At 37.8% G+C, this 19,321-nt stretch overlaps 1 protein-coding gene across 6 annotated transcripts in view; it reads left to right on the top strand.

Moving 5' to 3' along the window:
* The window catches only part of ARHGAP21 (Rho GTPase activating protein 21), a 122,362-nt gene that overhangs the window by 36,133 nt on the left and 66,908 nt on the right, over positions 1 to 19,321 (top strand). For all 6 annotated transcript variants that reach the window (XM_087825525.1, XM_016224713.2, XM_016224712.2 and 3 more), the window contains 2 exons: positions 12,203 to 12,382; positions 14,837 to 14,861. In XM_087825525.1, coding sequence (XP_087681651.1) covers positions 12,203 to 12,382; positions 14,837 to 14,861 — 205 coding nt within the window. The remainder of the gene's footprint in view (positions 1 to 12,202; positions 12,383 to 14,836; positions 14,862 to 19,321) is intronic.

Genomic DNA, 19,321 nt, shown 5'->3' with positions numbered 1-19,321 from the left:
TCTGTTACTGTTTTAAGATATTCCTGTGAATCCTCATTTACAATTTTGTATGAGAACCGTGTTCTGAATTCCAGAGACAACATGTTCTTTTGTAATTCAGTCTCAAACAAGCTATCTGTATATTCTTTTCTGTATTATAGGTCTTTAGGAATTGAGTGTTCCATGCAAAGATGGTTAGCCTCACTAATGAAACAAAATTAAAATAATAAGAACCAATTTTCATCTTAACATGCTTGTAAAGATACATAGTCTCTATAGGCTAATGAAATTAAGTGATCTAGTAACAGTTGCCAGTGTAGTGTCATGGATAATCCAAAATTTACTTAGATTCAGAAAACTTACTTGTATACATATGTATATATATTTATATGAGTCTCTGTTATTCTAGATCATTACAGTGGTTAAAAAAATGATACAATCACATGATATGGGCCTGACCTCCTGTACCTATACCTTCTCTAGCCCACGAGCTCAGTATTGCTCGTGTCTGCTCAGAGGGGACTGCATTACTTCATTGGTAGCTAGAATGAACTGGAATGTATGTTTGACTCTTAATTTGGAGATTCCTGTCTGTCCAAAGGATAGGGAAATCATTATTTTTAACTGGAAATACAATGTTTTCTGATTCAAAGTAAACAAGATTTTATTCATATCAAAAAAAGGTAGCTTCTGAAAATAACTATCATCCTATCTGGTAATAGAGTTTCTTTACAAGAAAATATGTAAAAAAGTAGGCATCAGCAGCAGGAGGATCCATATCAACAGTCAACTTACATGGAAGATGTTATAAATGAATGTCCAAGTCAATGATATGCTTAAAGTTAAGGGTTATAGTTTTAAAAATTAGATTCAAGTGTTTAATTTGAAATATTTTGCACTAAAGTCATCTAGATTTTCCAACTTCAGGTCATCAATGTTAGAATTTCTTTGGTCATCTTTTATGCCATAAATATTAAAATATCCATTGAAAACCAGAATTAATTCTTAGAAAAATACATCTAGATATTCAACATCAAAGTAGTTCCAATTGTTAGCAACTTATAGTAGCCCCCTCCCCCCAAAAAAGCCCCACCAAATCTTTTAGAGACCTTATAAACAGAAGCTGCAAGTCAAGAATTGCCAGGCTTGCTTAGTATATAAAAAGACTTTATTCAAGAGTCTTTTAATTCAAACAAACAAACAAACCTTTTAATTAAAAACATTAGATTTCCACTTGTGCCGAAATATTTTGCAAAGAAATCCCCATTAAAGAAAATGTCAGGAGTAATTGCTATAAGATTAATTCTCTGTGATGGTAGGACTGTGGAGAAAGTAGCTTACAGATAACCAATGTGTAAAGGTTTAAAATCACACTATTTTCTTTCCCCTTATGACATAGAACAGATCAACAAGGCTAGCTGTATCCTTTACTAGCTGTATGTTTTTGACAAATTGCTCAACTACTGTGAGCCCATTTCTCATTCAGACTTACAATGTACCTAAAAATCTAGTAAAAAGTCTTATGGATGTTTAAGATTTTATCTTTCCTCAGATGAAACTGTATTTTATATACTAGTCTGAGATATAAAAAGTGCTATTGTAATTATTTTTGAAATAAGCCTTTACGTATTGGTGACCTCTGTGGGGTTTTTTTTAAATTTAATTTTATGCAGCGCTTACTATGTGTGACTTACTGTTTTTTGTTTTAAATATATCTTTACTGATTTCAGAGAGGGAGAGAAAGAGAGAGAGAGAGAGACTGAAACATCAATGGTGAGAGAGTCATTGATTGGCTGCCTCCTGCACGCCCTGACTGTGGATCGAGGCCTCAACCCAGGCGTATGCCCTGACTGGGAATCGAACCTCAATCTCCTGGATCCTAGGTCGATGCTCAACCACTGAGCCACGCCTGGCTGGGTGCAATGTACTATTTTAAACACTTTACAATCTTTAATTCATTTAATCTTTATAGGAAACATGAAATATGTACTACTATTATCATCCTCATAGTAAAGATGAGGAACTGAGGCACAGGTGTGTTAAGGAACTTACCCAAGGTCCACAGCTGGTAAATGAAAGATCCAGGCCCGTGTAGTTTACATGCCATCTCCCCAGGTAGCAAAAGAAAAACATCAAGCCAGATGACAGGCATAACTGTGATAGTTCAATAATTTAACTATGCAAAAGGAAAGAATCCCTAAGGGCTCACACAGATCCTGTGTTGTGTTTTCTCAGGAAATGACATTTTAAAAGGTCTTGAGTCACTAAGAAAAAGTCTGGCCCTAAAATAAGGAAGAAAACCTTACTTTAAGCAACTGGCACTACTAATATTATATAATAAATATTATATAACAGTATTTTCAAAGAACCCATAGGAATAGGGCTCATATCCTTAGATATAATGTGGAATCAGTATTAAATCTTTCAGGATGAATACACTATAATACTTCCTTATGCTCCCTCATGAATCATTCCTGGAATATACTAGGAATCTATGCCCATTCTGTTTATAGTATAAATAATTACAAAAGATAGCTTAAAGGCTACATATTTATTGTACATACAGGCATTTTTTCCTAACTGATGTTTACTTTCATGACAGCCTGTGTCTTTTGCCTCTGTCTAACATTTAGAGATTGTACTTTTTACCTATGAGAGTTTCCTTTTTAAACATCTTAACTGAAGCATAATTTGCACACTGTAAAATTCACCCGTTGTAAGTGTATATTTGAGTGGTTCGTAGAGAATTTACACAGTTGTGGAACTTTCGTTACAATCTGCTTTTAGAACATTCCCAGGAGGGTCCTCATGCCAGTTTGCATTCCCTTCTGTGAGGTTTTTATTGTTATATGATTAGTGTTTTTCCCTTATACGTTCTCTCACTCCTCTTTCAGGTTGCTTTGTCTAGTTGTTTTATCTAGTTATTATGGAGTTAGTTTTTATCCTTTATTTTGGTTTCTCTTAACCTTGAGTTACTATTCAGTCAAGTGACCTTGTTATGAAGACTTTTAAGGGAATCAAATGACAGTTCTGTCCACAGGAATTTAACCGCTGTTGTTCCAATCACTCTTGGCTTCTTGCACTCTGATGCTGTTGTACATGGATTGGGGCTCATGGTGGGGAGAGAGCCCTGTGTAGAGAGTATGTGTTAAGGGCTCTTCTCAAGTAGAGAGTCAGACTGCAGCGTCCCTTTCTGTGTCCCTGCAGTTTGCCCTTGTTAGAAATCCAGTAGATCAAAATGCTCTGTGGGTAAGTGGAAGGAGTGAAAGGCACATATGTATATATTTTTCATCTTCTCTTTCCATGTAGAAAGAAGTATTACACTCCCTTCTTTCCTGTAGGGAAAAGCAAGAAGATGAGAGAAGATTCAATGTGATGCTCTGGGGGGGGGGGGGGAGGGGGACAGAATAATTGGGACAACTGAACCGAGATATGCTACATCCAAAGATCTTAATCTTAGTTTTCAGGGAACAGAAAAAGAAATTGCTTAATCTTCATCCCATCTTCTCCATTTTTGTAAAGAGCTTACTAGAGCAGGACACAGTAGGCTCATTTTAGAAACTTGAAGCATGAAACCCTGATCCAAGAGAGTGATCTATCTGATTTAAAGGAATAGAAAAGGAAATGTGAATGTATTTCAGAGCCGTGAGGCCAAGACATAATACACTAGAAATAAATTTAATACATGTAAAATTATTTATTTATTTATCCTTATTTTTGAAAGTATTACAGGTGTCCCATTTCCACCCCCATTTATCTCCTTCACCTTGCTCCCACTTCCTCCCACTTCCTCCCAAGGCCTTCACCCTATTATTGTCTGTGTGTATGGATTATGCATATATGCATATAACTTCTTTGGTTAATCTCTTCCGACCCTCCCATCCCCGTTCCCTCTTCCTCTGAGATACGACAGTCTGTTGCATGCTTCAGTGTCTTTGGGTCTATTTTGTTTGTCAGTTTCTTTTGTTCATTAGCATCTTCTTAAGGAAGACCCTTCAACATTTCATGTAGTACTGGTTTAGTGGTGATGAACTCCTTTAGCTTTTTCTTATCTGTGAAGCTCTTTATCTGACCTTCAGTTCTAAATGATAGCTTTGCTGGGTAGAGTAATCTTGGTCCTAGGTTCTTGCTTTTCATCACTTTGAATATTTCTTGCCACTTCCTTCTGGCCTGCAGGGTTTCTGTTGAGAAATAAGCTGACAGTAGTATGGGTGCTCCCTTGTAGGTAACTAATTGCTTTTCTCTTGTTGCTTTTTAAGATTCTCTCTTTGTCTTTAACCTTTAGGATTTTAATTATGATGTGTCTTGCTGTGAGCCTCTTTGAGTTCCCCTTGTTTGGGACCCTCTGTGCTTTCTGGACTTGTAAGTCTATTTCTTTCACCAGGTACAGGAAGTTTTCTGTCATTTTTTCAAATAGGTTTTCAATTTCTTGCTCTCTTTCTTCTCCTTCTGGTATTCCTATAATACGAATGTTGGGCCTCTTGAAGTTGTCCCAGAGGCTCCTTATACTATTTTCATATTTCTGGATTCTTTTTTCTTTTTGCTCTTCTGATTGGGTGTTTTTTGTTTCCTCATATTCCAAATTGCTGATTCGATTCTCAGCGTCCTCTACTCTACTGTTGATTCCCTATAAATTATTCCTTTCAGTTAGTGTAGCCTTCATTTCTGACTGGTTCTTTATTATGTTATTGATGATCTCATTCATTTCCTTAATAGTCTTATTAAGATCCTTGAGCATCCTTATAATCATTGTTTTGAACTCTTTACCTAGTAGCTTGCTTGGCTCCATTTGATTTAGTTGTTTTTCTGGAGATTTCTTCTGTTCTTTCCTTTGTGACATGTTTCTTTGCCTCCACATTTGGCTGCTTCCTGGTGTTTATTTCTATGTATTAGGTAGAGCTGCTATGTCTCCTGGAATTGGTAGAGTGGCTCTGTGTAGTAGGTGTCCTGTAGGTCCAGTGACTCAGTCTCCCCAATCACCTGAGCTGGGCCTTCTAGTTGCTCCCCTGTGTGGACTGTGAGCACTGTCCTGTTGTAGTTAGCCTTGGTTGCTATTGGCATCACAGGGAGGAATTGACCCCCAGGCCAATTGGCTATGAGGACCAGCTGCAACTACAGCCGAAGAACTGATGTGCAGGAGATGCCCTTATGAAGCAGGATTTACTTCAGTGGAACTTTGGTGTTCATTGAGTGTGCTCCTTTTGTGTGTCACTTGTGGATGTCATAAGATTGTAACCCTGCATGGTCGAAGCTGACCACCCAGTGCATTGTCTCTGGGGCCTCCTGTGAGGTGCAAAGTTACTCTTCTGTCTGTGCCTTGCCCAGGGCTACCCAGCATGAGCTACACAGCAATCTGTAGATGGCTGCTACTTGTGCTGGGCTTGGAGGTGTCCAGGAGAGGCCAAGCTATGAACCAATGCAGGCTGCTGCTAGTGCCAGGCCTGGGGCCATTTATCAAGATGTATGGGGCATGCTGAGGCCAGCTGCTGCTTTTTTGAGAGATTTTAGGAAAGTTCTAAGCCTGAGGCTAGAGAGGCCACTTGCACAGAAAAGCCACTAGAAATGGCTTGGATGAGCTTGCAGGTAGGGAGGGGAGGAGTCTCTGGAGTCTCCAGAGTGGGGCCAAAGGTGTGAGTCAGGTGCTGGAGATTCAGATAGGACACCTGCCTGTCGTCTCTGTGGGGGAAGGGCTCATTGAAGGAGCAGTGGCCTCTGCCAGCTCTTCTGCCTGGGAGAAAGCTACCCCTCCACCTCTCGCTCCAATCTCAGGCAGGTTAGTTCCTCCCCAAGTGTCCCAGGCTCCTTTCCAGCTGCTCCCCAGCACTGGGGCTGAGGGAGCGTGTCTGAGTGAGTCCATGCACGGGCCCTTTAAGAGGAGCTGCCTGGGGCTCCCGAAGCCTCCTCATCCCTCAGCCACAATCCCTGCTGGTTTTCACAGCCCGGAGTTGTGGGGTCATCTCTTCCCGGCCCTGGAGCCCTGGGCTGGGGGGCCTGTTGTGGGGCTGGGTCCCCTCACTCCTTCAGGAAACTTCCCTGTTTTATCCTGGAACACTGGGTGTGGGACAGCAGCGGCATCTCCCCGATTCAGCCCCAATTCACCCATGTCTCCACCCCTCCTACCGGTCTTGGTGCCTCTTCAGTTCCCTGGTTGTAGGGCTTCTGTTCAGCTAGATTTCAGAAGGTTGTGAGTGATGGTTGTTCTGTATTTTAGTTGTAATTTTGATGTGATCGTGGGAGGCAGCAGGTACCGCAGTTATCTATGCTGTCATCTTGTTCCACATGTAAAATTTTTATAGTGCTAAAATTTGAGTCTTGCAGAAAAATAAAAATTAAAAATATAAGTTATATCAAAAAGCAATTGGGGGAAGAATCTATGCAGACTACAGAATAGATGATGGAAAAAGGGGAGAAATATTCTCAGAGAAATAGTTTCAGGTTCAGAAAATCATGATTTTAATTCTTGCCCTGATCTTGGCCTCCAATAATCTTGAATAAATCACTTAACTAATCTGAGCTTCAGTTTCCTCAGCTGTAACATGAAAGGTTCACTTATATTGATTAAATGCTAAAGATTCTTTGTGATTTACAATTTCATGCGTAACTAAGCACATGAAAAGATGTTTATCCTTAGCCGTTAGGGAAATGCAAATTATAATCATAATAAGAAGTCACTACACCTGTCACACCTAAAATAAAAAATAATGACAGTGTCAAATGCTTTTTTGATGATGCACAGAAACAGATTGGATCAGCTATACATTGCTGGTGGGAATGTAAAATTGCACAACTGTTCTGGGAAAAGTTGACAGTTTCTTACAAAACTAAACGTGCAATTACTATACAACTCTTAAATTGCCCTCTTGAACATTTATCCTTGAGAAATGGAAATTATGTTCACACAGAAATCTGTATATAAATGTTTATAACTCATTTATTCACAATACTCCAAAACTGCAAACAACCCTGATGTCTTTTAAACAAACTGGTACATTTATACCAGGGGTGGGGAACCTTTTTTTTGCCAAGGGCCATTTGGATACTTAAGATGTCATTTGAGGGCCAAACAAAACTATCAACTTAAAAATTAGCTATGAAAAAAGCTCCTAGATTTATTAAATTTCAACCCCTCCTGCGGTTGCCTTGGCAGGCTAGACCAAATGATTTCACTGGCCGTATATGGCCCATAGGCCAGTCATTACCCACCCCTGATTTGTACCATGGAATACTATTCATCAATAAAAAAGGAATGATGCATATAATAACTTGGATGAATCTCCAGAGAATTATGCTGAGTAAAAAAAAAAGCACAATTCTAAAATTACTGACTGACTGACTGACTCCACTTATATAACATTCTTGAAATGACAAAATGATAGAAAGATGGGATAGATTAGTTGATTGCCTGGGGTTAGGGACTGGGTGAGGGGTGAAAGGAAAGAGTAAGTATGGTTACAAAGGGCAACAGGAGAGATCATTGTGGTGATGGAACTTTTTTGTATCTTGACTGGTGGTGGATACACAAATCTATCCATGTGATAGAAACTGCGTAGCATAGCGCTGGCCAGTGTGGCTTAGCTGGTTGGAGCATCGTCCCGTATACCAGAAGGCTGCGGGTTCGATTCCCTGTCAGAGCACATACCTAGGTTGTGGGTTTGATCCCCGGTTGGGGTGCTTACAGGAGGCATCTGATCAGTGTTTCTCACATTGATCTCTCTCTCTCTCTCGCTCCTTTTTCCCTCCGTCCTCTCTCTAAAAAACAAACAAAAACAAATCCCCCCCAAAAAACTGCATAGCATAAACACATAAACATACCCATGAGCACAAGTAAAACTGGTGAAGTCTGAATAAGACGGATGGATTGTATCTATGTCAATATCCTGGTTATGATGTACTATAGTTTTCTAAGATGTTACTGTTGGGGAAACTGTATAAAGATTACATGGGCTCCCTCTGTATTATTTCTTACAACTACCTGTGAATCTATAATTATCTCAAAATAATAAGCTTAATTAATAAAACAAAATAAACAGTACATATTTCATTCGCCCTTGTTTTCAGGAATGTCCACTGTGTGAAACTGTGTTGAGTCCCTACTAGGTACTCAATAAATATTTATTTGCTGAATGAATGGGGAGAGAGAGAGAGAGTGCGCTGGAGAACGCCCATATGTAAAATGATTCTCTCATTTGTATCACAAAAGGAGGATTCAGTCATCCAGTCACTACTTAAAGCTTAACTAAACTATTGGGTTAACTAAGCCTAGATAATAACCTTTATCCTACAAATTCTGTCTGATCGTATGATCACTGTTGCAGTGATCTCAGCCTGAACATCCCATGTTGATGTTTGGTGTTGTGCTCTCTTACCCTCCCACTCCTGCCCCAATCTTCAAATCCTAGAAGGGAGGCTAAACTAAAATGCATTCGTAATAGTTTCTCCTTTTTTAAAAGATATATTTTCATTAATTTCAGAGAGAGGAAGGGAGAGAGAGATAGAAACATCAGTGATAAGAGAGAGTTGTTGATCAGCTGCCTCCTGCCAGTCCCCTGCCGGGGATTGAGCCCGCAACCCGGGCATGGTCTCTGACCGGGAATCAAACCAGATCTCCTGTATCCACGCGAGCTGGGCCATAATGGTTTCAAATGTACAGAGGCTCCATACCCATAGATGGCTTAAGAGTCTTGATTATAGGTCTTCTGGTATAAATAACTCTAATTTTGTTCCTTTTCAAAGTTGTTTGCTATTTAGGTTCTTTTTGTTTTAAAATGAAGTATAGAAAGAGCTTGACAATTTCTACACAAGTGTTTCCTAGGATTTTGATTGGAATTTTATTGCATATATATATCAGTTTGGGGAGAGTTGAGATTGTAACAGTACTGAGTCTTCTGAACCATTTATTCAGATATGCTTTATGTCTCTCAGCAGTGCTTACAGGCCTTGCAGGTCTTTTGGCAGATTTATCTCTAAGTACTTAATATTTTAAATAAATGGTATACATTTTTTAAGTTTTCAATTTCCACTTGCTTATTAGGTAGAAGTGCTGTTGCTTTTGTTTATCACATGTGACTTCCATTCACATTTCATTGACTAGAACTCAATCAGAGCTGCCTCCACTATTTGTTTTCGAAATAATATCAAGCTGTCTTCCCAGAAAGAAAATGAAATTGATAAATAGCTAACTAGTAACAAACAGCCCAAATACTGACTATGTGATGAAAATGTTCAGGATTTAGAAGTCTCTTGAATTTACCTTCTTCACAGTGTAATATATTTTAATCATGCAAAAATAGCTTTCAGGAGCATTTTTAAGTTTTATCACCTTCATATGAAGCAAATCATTGTGGAGCAATAGGTAGATTCAGTAGTGAAACATAATAAAAATATAGCAGAATCAAGCATATACAAGTATTTGCCATTTGATAAAGGTGACATTTCAAAATTACTGAGATGAACTTGGGGTTGTAATTTAATAAAAAAATATTAGCAACAGTGCAAACATGTTAAGTTTGAGATACCTGTTAGACTGGGTGGATGTCTGGATTAGAGGTAAAAACTGAGGAGTCATCTCTTTGTAGATGGTATTTAGTGCGTGACACTGAATCTCCAAAACACAGGCTAGAGACCTGAGTTCTGGGTACACCCAAGATCAGTTTAGCAGAGGAAGACCTAGTGAGGGAGACTGAGAAGGACCCCATGAGTTAGGAGGAAAATCAGTATGGGAAGTCAAGTGGAGAAAATCTTTCAAGGAGGGAGTGATCCTTGTGCCGACATATAAATCAAAGATGAAAACTGAGAATTGACTATTCAGTTTAGCCATGCAAAGGTGACCTTGCCAAAAGCAGTTTCAGGGAGTTATGGAGGCAAAAGCCTGATTTAAGGGGATTCAAGGGAAAATGAGAGGAAAAGAATTTGAGGTAGCGACTGTAGACAACTTTCAGGGAGTTTGTTTTAAAGAAAGGCAGACAAACACAACGGAGTGGTGTGGTCAAGAGAGAATTTTTTGTTGTTTTAAGAGTAAAGAACAGCCCAGCCAGGCATGGCTCAGCGGTTGAGCGTCGACCTAGGATCCAGGCTTTCGCGGTTCGATTCCCAGTCAGGGCACATGCCCCGGTTGTGGGCTCGATCCCCAGTCGGGGGCATGCAGGAGGTGGCCGATCAATGACTCTCTCATCATTGATGTTTCTCTCTCTCTCTCTCTCTCTCTCTCCCTCCTTTCCTTTCTCTGAAATCAATAAAAGTATATTTTAAAAAAAAAGAGTAAAGAACTTACAAAATGTGTATTTGCTTATGGAAATGATATAATACAGAGGAAATAGATGATGCAAAAGAGAGAGTGGAGAGTTGCTGGAATCGTATCTTTAAATAGTGAGAGGGAATGGGATCCAGTACACAAGTGGTGGGGTCTTAGAAGGATGGACGGTTCGGCACTGTAATGGGAGGGAGGACAGGAGAACAAGAGCACAGCTGCAGGTAGGTGAGTAAATGCACAGTCCATTAAATTGTCATCTTAGTATTTTTATTATTTTTTAACCCTCACCTGAGGATATGGTTTTTGGTTTTGTTTTTTTATATCTTTACTGCTTTCAGAGAGAGGAGAGAGGGGGAGAGAGAGAAACATCAGTGATGAAAGTCATCGGCTGCCTCCTGCATGCCCCCTACTGAGGATGGAGCCGGCAATCCTGGCAGGTGCCCTGACCAGGAATTGAACCAAGATTTCCTGGATTATAGGTCGATGCTCAACCACTGAGCCATGCTGGCCGGGCAGGATATGTTTTTTTAAATTGCTTTTGACAGAGAGAGAGAAAGAGAGAGAGAGAGAAACGTGGATGCGAGAGAGAAACATCCATTGGTTGCCTCCCCGACCTGGGATTGAACCTGCAACCTGGGTATGTGCCCTGACCAGGAATCAAAACTGCAACCTTTTGGTGCACAGGAAGATGCTCCAACCAACTGAGCCACCCAGCCAGGGCAAGTTGTCATCTTATTGCTTATGTTTTTTCATTGTAATAGAAAACAGGGTCATTAGCTACAAGTGAAAACTGGGGAGAAGGAATGAATTAGTCATTGAGGATGAATGGACTGGAGAGAATTATCATTGACAGACAACACTGAAGACTCTCTTGCCCTGGCCAGGTGGCTCAACTGTTTGGAGCATCCTCCTGTGCACTAAAAAAGGTTGCAGGTTTGATTCCTGGTCAGGACACATACCCTAGGTTGCCGGTTCCATCCCCAGTTGGGGCATGTATGGGAGGCAACTGATTGATGTTTCTCCCCCCTTTTCATCCCCCCATTCCTCTCTCCCTAAAAATCAATAGAAACATATCTTTGGGTGATGATTTGAAAAAAAACAAAGGCTGTCTTGAGGTTAGAGGTCATGAATTTGGAGTGAAAACATTCAGCTTAGTATTTGGTTTTCCCCACCTGTGTTCAGTTCCATAGGTGCAGTCAGTCCCAGGGTAGGCATTACTGATTTATCTAGGGTTAGGTGATTTTGAGGAAGTGAGAGAAAGGCAAAGGAGTGAATTGAAGCTGGCTTAAGAGCAAAGTGAGTACATGGGGTGGTAAGGGACAGGGCAAAGGTGGTAGGGTCAGCTCAGATTAAAGAATCATTAGGGTTAGGGTATCAGGGAATGAAGAATGGAACCTTGATTTGAGATTGTGAATGGGTTTCAGTCATGACCAGATAAAAGCCAAGAGTGGAGGAGAAGAGATAAAAGAATTTTAAGACCAAGATAGTGGAAGGATATCTATGTGGATACTGAATTTATGCTCAGAACCTGAAGGCCTTATCTGTTATTTTCTAATATTGGTTGTTGCTGTGGGACGATCTGATAACAGCTTTAGTAGTCCTACTTGGTAAGAGGTTCATGTCTCTTTTTTCATAGTTTCTGTTTCTTAGTCCTTATGGCTCTACAGGATTTTCTTGGTGTTATCTTTCGTTTCTTCTATTGAATTTAAATTTTAGCTGTTAAATTTCTAATTTCCAAGAGTTTTTTATTACTTCTGATTAATATTTTATAGCATCCCTTTCTAGAACAAAATTTAGTTTTTGATGATATGCATGATTTGTGCTCATACATACAGTTCATGCATCCGAATATGGTTCTTTTTTCACTATTAAGATCACAGCTGCACGCAAGTATCATATTTTTAAATATCATTTCTTCTAAGTGAGGAAGAGTAGTGTATTAGTAGTTAACATTTCAATATCTTTTTATTTTAGGTATCAAAAAGTAAAGATGGAAAAGAACAAAGTGAAACTGTATCACCATCCGAAGATGAAGCGTTTTCCTGGCCGGGCCCCAAAACAGTGATGCTGAAAAGAACATCTCAAGGCTTTGGCTTCACGTTAAGGCATTTTATTGTCTATCCCCCAGAGTCTGCAATTCAACTTTCATATAAGGTAAGAGAAATAATTAAAGTAGCTCGAAACAAAAACAAAGCTACTTCTGCCTCCTTCTTGTCTTCTCATCCTCCACTCCCACCTTCTTTCTATCTTAGAAGTGTTTTCTTTTCATTTTTATTCTTTTATGTCTTTTAGACATTTTTCTACCTTCTAGAACAGAAAATTTTAATCTTCTCTGGAAGGTTATACTGATTATGAACTCCAAATCTGTTTTGCTAGGACTTCTAATTCCAAGTCATTCTCCTTTTTCTAATAGGTAGCTGTTTCTCTGCTATCTAGAAAGGTGGTGAGTTTTCTAGGCAGAGAATGCAGAGGAAATAGTTTGTTAAAGTATTCTAACAGTTATAAAAAGTTATTGGGATTACAATAACATGTGACTTTCAGATATGTAATATAATGGCAAGCGAGAGTCTGAAAACGCAGCTTTGTACCAGGGTAAATTACATTCATGTGCTTCCGTGTATAGTAGTAACATGGTCTAATAAGGGGCAGCATGGAAGAATTATAATGGCAGCTGACACACTGGGTACTTGCTCTGTGTTCTTTATTATTCTTTATGAGCATTATCTCACTTCTTTATTAGCTCTACATAACATTTGGAAACTGATCTGAGTCACATAATGAGTAAGTCGTAGACCTAGGATTTTAACTGGCCAACATGAATGCCTGATGCTTAACTGTTATACAACAGTGTAAGGAAATATGATATTTAGAAGAGTTGTGAGACCTTGGCCAAGCCACTTAACTTTTTTTCACTTCTAGATTTCCATTTTAATTTGAGGGAATTGAAGATTAGAAAACCCTTTCTAGTTCAAAATTTCTATTACCCTGAGACTGTCTTTTAAAATATAGTGTGAAATTGCTTCTGGAGACCATACTCTTTTTATTATATCTTTCCAGTAAAATGTTTTAAAGAGTAAGCTTTTTAAAGTACTGAGTAGTTTTTAACAGTCATGAATAATTTCTATTTTTGGAATTAAAATTTATCACTTTGGGGTTCCTGAAATGTCTGTTAAGACTGCTAAACTGGGTTTTCTAAGAATCTACTTTATCCTAAAATGTCTAACATAGTATTACTTATGTGTTAGGCTGCATGTGAGAGCACTTGGTAATTATTAGCCCCTTTAATTACATATTGAGACTGAATCTATTTTTGTCTTTTGTTTTTGTTTTGTTTTGTTTTGAAGAAGAGCTTTTGGTCATGATGAATATATAGTTAGTATAATTTTTTAAGATAGTTTACGAAGCACAGGTTAAAAATGCATCATCATCGTTGTTATTTCTGTTATTGGAAAATACTTCTAGAAGTTTTAGTAACACAGTATACTTGTTAACAGCATAGTCACTGGAGTCGAAATATCCTGGGTTTGAGTCCCATCTCTGCCCCTTGGTAGCTCTGTGATCTTGCGTCAGTCACCTACCAGACAATAACAGCACCTTTCTCACAGGTTGTTGTGCTACTTAAATGATATAATATATGTAAGACACTCAGTCCAGGAATTGGTGTAGAGTAATTGCACAGTAAACTTTAGCTGTTAATGCTATTATTATTGAACACAGATGTTCTTGCAAATAGGTCTGCCTTGTAAATTTTACATGGAAAATATATATTGAAATCTTTTCCTTTTTAATTATGAAATTTTATCCATTCGCTTCAAAGGAATTTAAAAATATTTATAGCTTTTAGAAAATGTGCAATTAATATAACGTCTTTATTATGCCACTTAGCTGGCAACCTTACTAGCCTCAGAACAGAGCTTATAACCAGAAAAAATACATACAGTACATATAGGCAGCCAAAATAAAGGTCAAAAGTTATATAATAAATTATCAGCCCTCCACTAAATGTCTTTTTTGTTTTACTATAGATTGTAGCTTTCATAGTATAGCATCTCAACAAATATTTGAATAAATGTATTTTTTATACTGGTTTTTCAAAGTTGCTTATCTGATTTCCCAGCTAGAGGTGGATAAATAGCAGCAGGACAGCCTGGTAGTGATGAATGAAACCAAGTAGACAAACCACAAAATTGAATACAAGAAATGAAATATATAGCATTTTGGAGCCACTCAATTTATATAAAGACAATTCTGGCTCCTGTAATAGTCCCTAAAGGCACATTTTATTAAATTATATATAGTACAGTAAGTGGTGGCCAGCCTGGCCCTCTTTCCCAAGTTCTAGGTTCATCCATCAGCTGCCTACTTTTGACACCTGTTGTGGGGGTCTCTACACTCAGTGTCAAAAACTGAATTCCTGATGTCTTCCCTCATAGTCTTCCTGTCTCTGTTTAGGAAGGCTCCATCCTTCTGGCAAAAGGCACTGTTATGAGATTGTAATTGGCACATTTTGGGGAGGGCAGTTTGAATTGGATTGAGCCTTGCTGTGATTTCACTAGGGTTTATAAATATGTGCTCATACATGGATACGTATATTTTTTTATTTTGTAGGATGAAGAAAATGGCAACAGAGGAGGTATGCTATAAAAGTTTAAATTTTTCTCTGCATGTTTTCCTACTCATTTCTGTTTTTTAAGTAATATTAAATAAGATGATACAGTTATTGGAGTTCAAGTATAACAATTCTTAGACGTGAGAGTCATAGAAATTAAATACTTTTACTGTAGATGTCAAAGTTATGAATTCATTGTCTCATAATTTGAACAAGTAGTGGTTTTATTGTTAATTATGTGTTAGTCTTTGGAGGAATATATCATGATTCTGAGGAAAGTAATTCTGAGATTCTTATTCCATTAGTAATGTTTAATTTAGTGGTTTTTTTTTAGGTAAGAAATGCTGTATGTTTTATCTACTAGATTTGTTCACTCAAATATTGAAGAATAGAGCAATTTGCTTCTTGTAGTTAGTCTTACTGCTTAATAACTCCCATTTACATTTATTTTAATTTTATATCAGCTTTAATGAGTTAAAATTTACACACAATAAAATGCACCTATTTTAAAAACTTTTATTTTTAGATAATTTTAGACTATAAAAAATGTTGCCAGAAAAGTACAGAGAATTTTCATATATAACTTCCTCTAATGTTAAAAACTTATATAACCATGGTACAATTAACAAAACTAAGAAATTAACATTGGTATGATACTGTTACCTAAATTACAGACTTTATTTGGATTTTTACCAGTTTTCTACTAGTGTCCTTTTTCTGTTCCAGGATTTTTGTATTGCACTCACTTGTCTTGTCCTTTAGACTCCCCAGGGCCTCATCTTTCCTATATATCATGCCCTTGATACTTTTGTAGAATATCCTTCAATTTGGGTTTGTCTGATATTTTCTCATTATTATTTTGAAGGTATACATTTTTAGCAAGAATACTTTTGCACCTATTTTAAGCGTTTAGTATTTAGATAAGGCATAAACTGTGAAGCTACCTTTCCAATCAAGATAATGATATCAAAAAGAACCTTTCCATCATTCCATAACGTTCCCTGTGCCCCTTTGCTGTCAGCACTCTGCTGGCCCTAGACAATCACTAATTTGTATTCTATCACTATAGGTTAGTTTTGCCTCTTCTAGAATTTCTTCTGTATAAAATAATGCAGTATATACTTTTTTGTGCCTTTCACATGGCATAATATTTTGGGTATTCACTACATCCTATGTATAGGTACTAACAATACTATCTTTTACTGCTGAAAAGTTTTCCCTTGTATGGATATACCACAAATTGTTTATCTGTCCACCTGTTGACAAACCTTTATAATACTGATATCAGATTTAAAGTCTAGGAATGGTTATGTTAAGGGTAAAATGAGAGAAAATAGTTTCTTTCAGCACTATCAAAAGTAATCTGAGAGTGTAGGGCCAGGTAGGACCCTTCATAGTTGTCTCTGTTGTGCAAGATGGGCCACTCCTGTGTCACCATCTGTCATGCACCAGGGTTCAGGATGAGTTCCAAATGTTACTTGGCATGGGTTTAGAAGTAGGCTCTAGTGGGGAAAGGGAAAATTTGCAAAACCAGCATCAGCAACAGAAGAGGGGACGTGAGTTCTCTGTCTTCCCATCATCCTGCCGGGTGATGTGCTGATGCCTGGACAACCTCTTGGATACACAGCATCTAGAATTTCGTGCCTGTCGTGTGCTGGTCTTCATCGGGAAGAACATACTTCTAATAAATGTAGAAGGACATAGTTATAAAACTTTAAACAGATGCTTCTATATCTGACATGGCTCACTGAAGTGTGTGGATTTAGTTGTATGGTTTGACTGGAGAGAACAGGCTTAAACATTTGTAATGGAACACTAAAAGATCCAGGTTTAATACAAGGAGATTTGGAGAGGTGTGATAAAGTGAGACCAAAAGGGGTGATCTGCTGGGGAGTATTATAATTTTATACCTACTTTATTTATTAATGTATACCTAATCTCATTCTTAAAATGGTTTGTGTTCGCATGCAGAAATATATGTATTATAGTAAGATGAAAATAAGTTCATGGTAAAAAAAAAAAGAATCAAACAGATATTTGGGAGATTTAGTACACGTAAATGCATGCTGTGGATTCTAAAATGTTATCCAAGATGGACTCTAAATTTGCTTTTGAGCTTTTCCAGTGGCTGAAGAAAAAGTGAAAACATCATTCGTTAAGGATTCACATTGCCCATAAGAAAACAACATCCTGTTTGCACTGTGGCCTGAGACAGATTTCTCCTATGGGCCCTCATATTGGGAAACAGAGGAATACAGTAGATGTATTCACAACACTATTCCTTCATATGGCTGTTTGTTTTAACAGATACCTCAATGTAAGCAGATATCAGAACCCCAAGGTCAAATTCAGTTTAAAGGGCTTCTGAACTGGGGACAGTTTTGCTCCCGAGGGAATACTTGACAACATCTGTAGACATTTTTGGTTTTCACAGTTGGAGGAAGGGTGCTGTGCTGCTGGCATCTAGCAGGCCAGGGATGGTGAGCATCCTACAATGCACAGGACAGCACCCCACAACAAAGAATTATTGGACCCAAAATATGAATAGTGCTGCCTTTGAGAAACTCTGGATTATAATGATGGACACCAAAACAATGTAATCCAACTGTACAGGCTTCCAAGAGTCTGTCTTGACCCAATGAAAACATTCAGACCGTTTAGAAGAATGGATGTTCAAGACCACACCTCCAGTGATCTTTTATGAGTATTATCTGCTACAACTGAATTTCGATTTGAATGGAGTTACTGCTATAGTTTGGGGTTATATTATCTGGCATGTTGTTGGTGAAGGAATAATCACGAGTAAGAAAAAGGCTACATTTGAAGAAGATGCAGTTAATATAATAACAGTTAGAAGATAATTGAAATGCAATAGAAAGTTAACATCAGGGATCTAACAGATTGAAAGAGAAAATAATTATAGGCTAGGTTAACAAAAAAATAAAATCAATAATTTAAAGGACTAGTAGAGGACTTAAACACAGCAAAATTAAAGCGTTAAGATAAGAATAATACAAATTCAAGCACCTTACCTCCTGGCAAAGCAAGGCTCATCAAAGTAAGATCCTTATATAGTCCAGAACATCACACGTTTTCTTTCTAAGAATAATACTTGAAAAGGCATGAGAGTATGTAAGGAAATTGTTTTGGTGACTTTAAATCTATAAGCTTCGTAACATATGTTATTATCGAATTTAGTCCTCACTGTAATGCTGTGAGATGTGAAACAGTATTCCCATTTTGTAGGTAAGAAAATGAGTCTGAGAAAGATTTAAAAAAAACTTGTGCAAGACCACATGGTTAAGTGACAGAGCTGTGTGTGCCCAAATCAGGTGTGTCTAACTTTGAAGTCCATATTTTTATAACTTTGCCATGTTACTTTGTTGATTTATTTTTGTCTCCTTCATTTCTTTAATTTTGTTTTTATTATTTTTAAAAAATATATTTTATTATTATTATTTTTAATTTATGTGTATTGTTGAAAGTATTACAGACGTCCCCTTTTCCCCCCATTGACCTCCTCTCCACATCTCCCCCACCCCCAGGCTTTCCCCATACCATGTCTGTGTCCATAGGTATGCTTATATGCATATAAGTTCTTTGATTAATCTATCCCTGCCTACTTCCCCACCCCCACATTCCCTCTGGAAAAATTTTGTTTTTAAAATGTCTTTAAAAGTAGTTTGACTTATGTAAGGTCAACAATTAGTAAAGAAATATAGAGTATATTTAGAATGTTATGAAATTAACTCTAAAATCTCTGATTTGCGAAAGTTAAAAACAAGGCAACTTGATCCATATTTGTGAATACCTAAGGACAAAGAATGCCTAAGGTCACATAAAAGTTAGGGATATCCCAAGTTTAGAGGCCCTGAACATCTTATAGCACCAACTATCATTTGTTCCTCAATTCAGAATATCTGGCTAGCAGTGGACCTGGGAAGGAAGTTTAATGAGATTTGGGATCACTAGTGCTCTGCCTGCCTTTGCCCTCCATGGCCAGGTTTGCTCTTGTATCAGTTGGTAGTGGGGGGTCAGACGCTAGTGCACAGAGACCTAGTTAGCTTAAGTATAGTACTTATAATGCCATTCCAGCTAAACTGACCAACATATTCTATGTGAGAAAAACTTCTGAACAGTTCTTAATAGATCAGTTTAAGAATGCAACCTATTTAGAGATAGACTGCATATAATGTATTATGTTAATTGAACTGAATTTTATGATGTTTATTTTATAGTCTCACTTCCTTTTAAAATTTATTTTTAAGCATATTGAGATTACACAGTCCTTTTATGTGAATTTTGTTTTAATTAAATAGAATCCCAGCGTCCAGTGTAACGTTCCGAGTCAAAGCCTAGAACCACTGGGGAGAAAGTCATTGCCAGAACTTTATTCAGACTGCTAAGAGATCCTGTTACAGTGCGAGACTTCTGTGAAACAGTTGGAAGTCTTAGCTTTGGTGTTCTTTCCTTTTGGCAACAGA

This window comes from Miniopterus natalensis, chromosome 1 (assembly GCF_054644295.1).
Source record: "Miniopterus natalensis isolate mMinNat1 chromosome 1, mMinNat1.hap1, whole genome shotgun sequence".
In the NCBI taxonomy this organism is placed as follows: Eukaryota; Metazoa; Chordata; class Mammalia; order Chiroptera; family Miniopteridae; genus Miniopterus; species Miniopterus natalensis.
This window is presented reverse-complemented; position numbering and strand designations above follow the sequence as displayed.